The 8,107-nt window shown below is 38.7% G+C and overlaps 3 protein-coding genes across 3 annotated transcripts; 2 read left to right on the top strand and 1 right to left on the bottom strand.

The window, feature by feature from the left end:
- The first annotated feature begins 2,830 nt into the window (after positions 1-2,830).
- On the top strand, positions 2,831-4,402 carry LOC126783319 (probable plastid-lipid-associated protein 8, chloroplastic). The gene is made up of 4 exons (XM_050508771.1): positions 2,831-3,086; positions 3,196-3,319; positions 3,612-3,791; positions 4,212-4,402. The coding sequence occupies exons 1-4, from the start codon at positions 2,847-2,849 to the stop codon at positions 4,400-4,402; spliced, it is 735 nt and encodes a 244-aa protein (XP_050364728.1). The 5' UTR covers positions 2,831-2,846.
- A 399-nt stretch (positions 4,403-4,801) lies between these two features.
- LOC126783320 (uncharacterized) lies at positions 4,802-5,341 on the bottom strand. Its single transcript, XM_050508772.1, is given in 4 exon segments — positions 4,802-4,981; positions 4,984-5,041; positions 5,204-5,248; positions 5,250-5,341. Coding segments are annotated over 4 exon segments (375 nt in total).
- Positions 5,342-5,411: 70 nt separating this feature from the next.
- On the top strand, positions 5,412-8,078 carry LOC126782007 (putative RNA methyltransferase At5g10620). Its single transcript, XM_050507151.1, is given in 9 exon segments — positions 5,412-5,601; positions 5,812-5,907; positions 5,910-6,025; positions 6,130-6,272; positions 6,465-6,531; positions 6,853-6,930; positions 7,060-7,199; positions 7,294-7,366; positions 7,792-8,078. Coding segments are annotated over 7 exon segments (642 nt in total). The 5' UTR covers positions 5,412-5,601; positions 5,812-5,849; the 3' UTR covers positions 7,334-7,366; positions 7,792-8,078.
- Positions 8,079-8,107: the final 29 nt, after the last annotated feature.

The following is an 8,107-nucleotide window of genomic DNA, read 5'->3' as shown; positions in this document are numbered from 1 at the left end:
GGGCCATTATCGTTGGATGATGATCGCCCTTTATGAGAAGAAGATTCTGAGTTGGTTGCTGATGTGTGGGATGAATTGATGGAAACTTCATTGAGAACCATAGCTTAGTCCTTTTTTTTTGGGTACTAGAACTATTCAGGCGAAGCAGATTGGGCTTGGACTTGGGCTAGGGTGAGTGGACCAGGTCAAATATGTTGGCTATTAGTGCACCACAATTACGTTTCCAGCATTAATTCTCATTCACTGGAAATTGGTCACCGGCCTTGGTTCGATGGAACTGAGACTTGTGGTTGATACGGCCTGAATTGACAGAGCTCCGATCAGAGGTCGACGGCGGCACGGTGAAGGTGCTGCAGTGGCGGCGCGGTAATCCAGTCGACGAAGCAACAAGTGAGGTTGACGAAGCTACGGTCTGATGAAGATTTGCCTTCACAACAAATCTGAAATTTCAAAAGACACTGAAATTCCAAACTTTCTGGTATGGGTATAAAGAACAAACTTTGTTCTTCGTATTTTTTTTTGGGTAAAAGGGTATAATATGGGCTTTGTCAGAATAAAATTTGAGATCGGTTTTTGATCAGTTGATTTGGTTTCTGAAAAAAATAGGCTAACGGCAGTTGATTTGGCACCACTTGCTCATAACATGATAAGATGGCAATCCGAGAGGAGCTTTGAACAGCAAACCTTGGTTTCCAAGACTCATGTTCTTCTGGTACAAACCCTCTACTTTGCAAATCAACAGAAGACAGAAGCAACAATTATAGAGCTTCTTGTTGGTTTGAATTACATCTGAAGGTTTGGCAGAGAAAATGCAAAAGTTGGTATTGTTTCTGGGTATGGTATGGGTAATAAGATGAAGAAACAAAATTCCTATCTTGGGTATTGGTTTAAAGTTTATGGTACTGCTATTTTATGGGTATTGGGTATGAAGATCTGATGAAGAACTTCAAAGAACAAAGTTCTTCACTTGGTATTTCTAGCAGCGGAATAAGGTTTTGGGTATCGGTCTCAAGAGCAGAATTGCTCTGATACCATGTTGATTGGTATGGTATAATTCTCGGTTGCATTCTTCTCCAAATTGGAGGAAATTTATAGCAGTACAAATTAACCTATAGCTAAGTGTGAATGGGTAGTACAATAGTAGAGCTATGTGTGAAACTTAGAAATTACTAAGTCATACATTACAACTACATAAATGCAGTAGAGATATTGTTTGTTGTAGTCCAGATTTGCTGCTTCACTGTGTTGAATAGAACAGCTCGCAACAGAAACTACCAAGAACAAATTGTTGGTAAACCTGCATCACGGTCTCGAGCTACCGCTCTAATTACCTCATTTTAGCATGCATGCAAGCCGATGCTTAACATGTATAGGCTCGATCTTAGATGAGTGAGTTGATTAGTTGCAGATCATGAGAGTGAACCACGTCGTTAACATTCGATTCTTCAAGGAATCCAGGTTGATCGACCATAATACAGTATAGTGCCTTCACGTCCTTGACTCCTTGTAAATGTTGCATGTAATTAGCTACTAAGTAATTTTCCAAATTCATCAACAAGTCACGGATTTACTTATTAGTGACATTGTATTAAGTTCATTTGAATCTCATCATTTTATTAGTTCCTAACTAGTTTTGAAAATTTACCCGTATTATCAACACATCGTGACTCGTGAGTATATATACATATTTGTAGCACGTGAAACTTCCTCTAAAACAACAGGATATTTGCCAATCAATCAAAACCAACAAAAAAACAAAAATTGAGGCAATGTGTCTTCGTCCTTCAAAACTTGTCTGATTAATAATATCATTGGTGACGGATTCAGGATTGCATCATTGTGAATGCTTAAATTAAACTATAAAAAGATAGTGAAAAATCTTGACGGTATAAAAGAATTTTACTAATTGAACAATCGATCTTCATAGTCAGTGAATGTAATGAGAGTTACTCTTCTAATACATATATACAAATAACTTAAAGTAACTAATTAAATATTCATATAGTACACTGTAATTAAGAATAATTTACAAGAACATTCTATTAATAGTTCGAAAAGTTAAAAAAATGATAAAATGGAAACTGAATTAAAGATCACAGTTGATCAATAAAGTTTTGAAAAGATAAAAAATGAATATAATTCATATTTGAACTTGTAGGCTGGACATTTCATTAAAATCATGAAGCAATTTTTCGAACGTTTTGTTTTAGACTCAAATTTGTCATTTTAGCCTAATAAACGCCTATAACCATTAAAAAAACTCATATTATCATACAAAACGGCGTATATAGTCAAAATTTAACACAAATATATTTATTCAATTATAAGCAATGTACTACCTAGTAATTAACCTAGCTAGCATTCTAGAAGAAGATATATTTGATTGAGGACACATTACTGAGGAAGAAGAGTAAAATTTGGAAGAGAAACAAATGAGTAGAGTTAGTTATTTAAGGATGTTTGGCTAAGAAAAATCTCAAAATTTTTTTTAAGCTTGAGTCATTCCAAGCTATATAGTGGATCCACCCCAGAAGATCACCAGAAAAAAAATATTGTAGATTCATATATGAAGTCTTCACCTCCTTATAGTTGGCATTTGGCAACTAGTTTTCGACGGAGAAGAAGGAAGAGATTTAGTTTTACCCGCCAAAAAAAAGAGGCCCGTTTAGTAATTTGCAACAATCAGATAAGGCTAAGGAATTCAAAGATTTCATACGTGGCATAATATCCACCAATCACCTACACCAAAAGGGTCCCACCTTCATTTTTTTTGAGCCCACCGTGGCATAGTCCCACTAATTATCTCAATCTGGGTTTGGAATCTGTTGAGCATCATCATCAACTCCATGGCTGCTGCTCTTGCTTCTTCACTGGCCTTATCGTCCTCCACACTCAGGGGAGGCTCCGATCCCTTGAAACCCAAGCTCCCTAGTCTCTGCGCAAAACCCACAAACTTGGGCTTAGCTGTTTCGCGCCAATCTCATTCTCTTGGCCGCAAAACGCTGAGGATCTCGGCTACTATCTCGGTTTCAAGCCCCGAATTACGGACCGGGCCCGCTGAGCTCGCGGCTACTATACTTTCTCTGGTATGGACTCCCTCCTTTTTGGGTCGAATTTCGATTGCCTGTTGAGCTCTAACTGTGTAAGGTCAAGAGTTTTATAATTGATTCATGAAATGTGTGACATTATGATCAGGTGATAAATTCGGATAGAGGCGTTTTGCTGAAGAAGGAACATCACAAGGAGGTAGCTCAAGTGGCCGAGGCGTTGAAGAGTTACTGTGTTAGTGAACCAGTGACATGCCCTCTTATTTTCGGAGGTAAACTTCCTTAAGGTGTGGAGTTTTTCGTTGCAGTGAGATTAGTAACTTGATATTTACTGCATGTATGCCGGTTTTATAGAGATGCATTCCACCTAAAAATACTGATATCTTCATAGAATCTAAGTCATAACTCAGAAGACTTAAAAGAGCATTTGGCATTTATACATGATGCACATTCTTTCTCAATATAGATATGACCCTGCTCGTTACTATGAAAACGAGGTTGTGCATTTTCTGTTACTGGTACTCTTGTTGAACTCAGGATGAGATAACCGTGGTACATTTGCAGATTGGGATGTGCTGTACTGTTCGGTGCCAACATCGCCTGGAGGTGGCTATAGGAGTGCACTGGGTCGCCTGTTTTTGAAAACAAAGGAAATGATTCAAGTTATTGAAGCTCCTGACATTGTCAAGAACCAGGTGTCCTTCTCTGTTTTTGGGTTCTTGGATGGAGAGGTCTCTTTAACAGGTAGGGTGCTCATTTTTGTACTAAAGATAACATTGGTTCTTGAAGTCTATACATTGCTATGTCGTATGAACTGTATGATTATCATTGTCACATTCGATTTTGGTCTGTGGGAGGGTTAATTAGATAACATTGTTTATTGAAATCTATACATTGCAATGTCTGTGGGAGGGTTAAAGGAAGGGAAACCAGGTCGATATAAGCTCATTGTGATTGAACATTTCATTTAAGTTGGGGACATATAAGAAGGCTGTCAATACATCTGGTAGATTTTCTTAGCTAATAGCTTGACAAAGGTGTAAAACTAATTCTAGTTATCTCAGTTTCTAGCATAGAAGTGTCATGTCCCCCGCATTTTATGTTATCTCTCTTTTCATATTTGATTTCTGCATAGATTGAGTTCCCTCACATCTGCATGAGCAGGAAAGTTGAAGGCTCTGGATGGTGAATGGGTTCAAGTCATATTTGAGCCACCAGAATTGAAGGTTGGACCTTTTGACTTCCGATATGGCGGTGAGAGTGAGGTTAAGCTCCAGATCACATACATAGATGAGAACATCAGGCTGGGGAAAGGTTCTAGAGGTTCACTATTTGTTTTCAGAAGAATGGGGTGAATCTAATTAAAGGAAACCATGAATCATTGCCCATGTAAAATTGCTCCAAGGCTGTTAGTATCAATGTTATCAGTGTAAATCTAAAACTATAGCTTTTCTTTATAATGGCATTGCATTTAGCTGCAAAGCATGAAATTGATATGTCCATTAGGATCCTTGTTAAGCAGTTGTAATGATTTCTGCTTTCGAATATGTATGTTGCTAATAGTCTTGCACAATCCAAGTAACGCAAATAGTTGATCCTTTTCATTAAAGATGTCATGTCATAATCAACATGACCACCTGGGCATTCTAAGCAAATTCTTGCACCTCATACAGATATCTTGACAAGCAATTCTTACTTCCAATTCTAAGAATCAGACTACAACCTCCGGCCAACCCAAAACTGCAGAAAGGGCGTTAACCAGGGCCGACTTTGGGGATGTCATAATGCTCGGAGAGATTAGCCAGATACTGATTGAATTCCTGAACCCGATCGCGATGCGATTTCTTGGCCATTTTGGCAAGCCTTTGAGCATGAAGCCTCTCTGCCTGCTCGAAATATCGCCTCTCCGCTGGTGTCATAATGTCATATGATCCAATACTCCAGCCCTTCCTATCTCCTCACCATCATTCTCATACTGTTCTATTGCATCTCCACTTATCACCCTCCAAAAACAAGAATTGAATCTCAATTAGCAACACAATCATAAGAAACAGAGTCAAATATGAAATTGGACACGTTTGTCATAAAACCCTAGTTTCAACTGGCCATCCTAATATAACAGAAAGATCAATAAGATTGAATTAAGGACAATCAACCAACCTTGTGAGGATTGAAGAGATTGATCATACTCGTAGCGTCTTGTGTTTCTTCTTGTTTCTGATGCCACCTTTCACATCCAAGGCTTTGCCTTTCAACTTCAGCTTCCCAATCACCACGTTATCGTACGCAGACATTTAGCCAAAACCACAATGTTACTTTAAGGCTTCTAGGATTATATATAGACAAAAGCCGGGAGGGTTCTAGAACCGAGTCGAACCGGCCAGACAATTTTTTCATGGGCCTATTGGGCTTCACTTATTACCCTTTTATTTCATCAACCCAAAAGCTCCTTAGTCCTACAGAACATTATCAGCAATCTGCAAAGTTTAAGCTCGCCGGTTTCTTTCTCGGCGAACTGGGGACTCGTAGCGCCAATTGAAGCTACGGAAGAGAGGTAACTCCGGGTTTCAGTGTTCGACTTCTATTTTCTTAACTGTGAGCACTGCCCCAGTTAGCCTTATGTAATGCAATAAGCCATGGCCTATTTGAAAGCATAGAAATCGTTGTGCTCTGTGAATTGAAATAATGAGCGAATGTTAGTAAGGACCCTATTGTTATGTCGCTGTCTTTCTTTGTTGAAATGTTACCTTTCTTTTTTTTACAGGGTTGTAGTCAGATTTAGAGCTATAAGGTTCGTTATAAATGGTTGTGGTGCTTAGTGCCTCTGCTACCAACTTCTCTGCACTTCCTGCAGGTTACTGTTAAGCTTGACAACTCTATCTTTATCTGCAGTTATATACCCTATGATTTTGGCATTTGCTAGCTTGATTTCGTTTCGAAATGCAGGTAAGGGTTGCAAGTACACAGGTCAAGCAGTGGTGAGTATCTCCACTTTTCAATCCTATTAGTCGTGACATTATGGTAAACTAGTGTCTGTTGGTTACTTGTTCTTGTTTCACTGAATGTGAATTGTGATTGGCAGAGAGCACTTCCTATACGCATAATATCGGTAGGGAAAAAGAGATCACAAGGTGTACAGCTCGTAGTGGATGACTACATTCAAAGGCTTAAGTTGTACTGCAGTGTTGAAGATGTTCACATAAAGAACAATCCTAAGAATGCAAGGTACTCTCCATCTCATTTGGTCTACAATTATCACGACCCTTGCAGTCAGATACTAAATGAAGACCTCTTTTAGCAAAGTTGAAGTTAAGAACGTGCTAAAGTAACGGACACAAGGACGAGATTTTAATTTGTGGTTCATTTGATCTACTTGTTTGTGGAGTTTAATTTATTTTGTCTTTTTATTTTTTTCAGTGATTGGAGGGCTCAGGTTGATCATGAAGACGGTGCTGTCATGGATCTTATCAGATCCGATGATTGGGTAAAGTCTCAGCAAATGATGTCAAATAAATTTGTGTTGCTGCATCTGTTGTCCTTCTATTACCCTTGACTAGGTCGTTCACTGAGCCCAAACCAACCTCTACTCACCCTTAAGTACATAAATTATATGTCCACCTCATTGCATCAATTCTTAGAATTTGAGGTTCAAAGCTTCGATACCTTTTACTGAAGGTTTCTTTCTCAGATGCTTTTTATGATGAAACTGGGGTCATATCATTTCTGTGTTATCCCTCAAAACTTCTGTGACATATAACCTAAAAGGATTATACTTGTTTCTACATCCTCAATCTTGTGGTAATAGGTGGTACTGATGGATGAGCGTGGGAAAGACATAGGTTCCATGCAGATGGCCGAGCTGATTGGAGATGCAGGGATTACGGTATGATTTTCCTGTCATTAGTGATCTTTAAGAATGTTTTACAATTATATGCTTGAAAAGTTTTCCATTCTCAATGTATGTTGACCTGGACAACTTAGCAAGACACTCTTTTCCCACGCTATTCTGCAGGGGGCTTCAAGACTGTCATTCTGTGTTGGTGGACCTTATGGGCATGGAAAACAGTTGCGAGCTAACATATCTATCAAGTTGTCTTCTATGATATTGAATCATCAAATTGCTATACTCGTGCTCGTAGAACAACTCTATAGGTAACAATACTTTAATCTGTTGTTGCATATGTCGACTCCCTTAGCATGTGGCACTGTTTAACAGAATCCTGGCATGTTTATTGGTTGCCTCCAGATCATGGACCATTCTAAAAGGACAGAACTATCATCGATAGCTTTCTTCTCCTCACCTGTAAACAGCTATATAGGTATCGGTTTTTGCTTTGTTAAATATGCCACATATATGAGTGTTTCTTTTATTGTTGAACACTGTCTTGTTTAATCCCATTAAATTTGAATCACCAACTTCCGTAAGTTATCCGTGTTGATTGTTGGAGCAACTTAGTAGAAGCATTTGCACCAGGGCTCAGGGCAGTAAAAGTTTGGTTTGATTTCCATCATTCATAGTTTAACTTGGTTCAATTCTCTCTTCTTCATAAAGTTTGCCATATATGCATCTGTAGTTAATCACTTAATCCAAAGCTTTCCATGGTGTTGTGACTGTCTAGTTCTTACATTGTTTTTCTTACAACCTGAACAACTTGATTAGAAAACAAAGGAGTTGGACATTGATTTATCTTTAGAACGGCGATTGCAGTGAGGAGCCTGACAAGTTCTCCGAATTGATTGTTAGGTAAAACCGTAAAAGTACGTGATACCCTGACCGGAGGAGCATTGGTTCAGACTAACAGATATATACAGACGCTCAAGCACGTCAAGATAAAAGATCAGAGTTCTTCATGACTCGTCATTCCTATCCGCTGCAAAAGATCATATCCTTTCAGCCTGGTTCAGCTGCCCTGTAATGCAATGACTAAAATCTTTAAGCAGTAGCTAGTATCATATCCCAGATTCCCAGTCATTCACTTATATGCTGTAAGCTTTTACTTGCTCTTGTGTATATTGAGCACTCGTACGTCACTCACCAAGTTTCACAAGGGTGCGAGTTT

The sequence above is a fragment of the Argentina anserina genome, chromosome 2, assembly GCF_933775445.1.
Source record: "Argentina anserina chromosome 2, drPotAnse1.1, whole genome shotgun sequence".
Taxonomy (NCBI): Eukaryota; Viridiplantae; Streptophyta; class Magnoliopsida; order Rosales; family Rosaceae; genus Argentina; species Argentina anserina.
The sequence above is the reverse complement of the archived record's forward strand: the minus strand, read 5'-3'. Positions and strand labels throughout refer to the sequence as shown.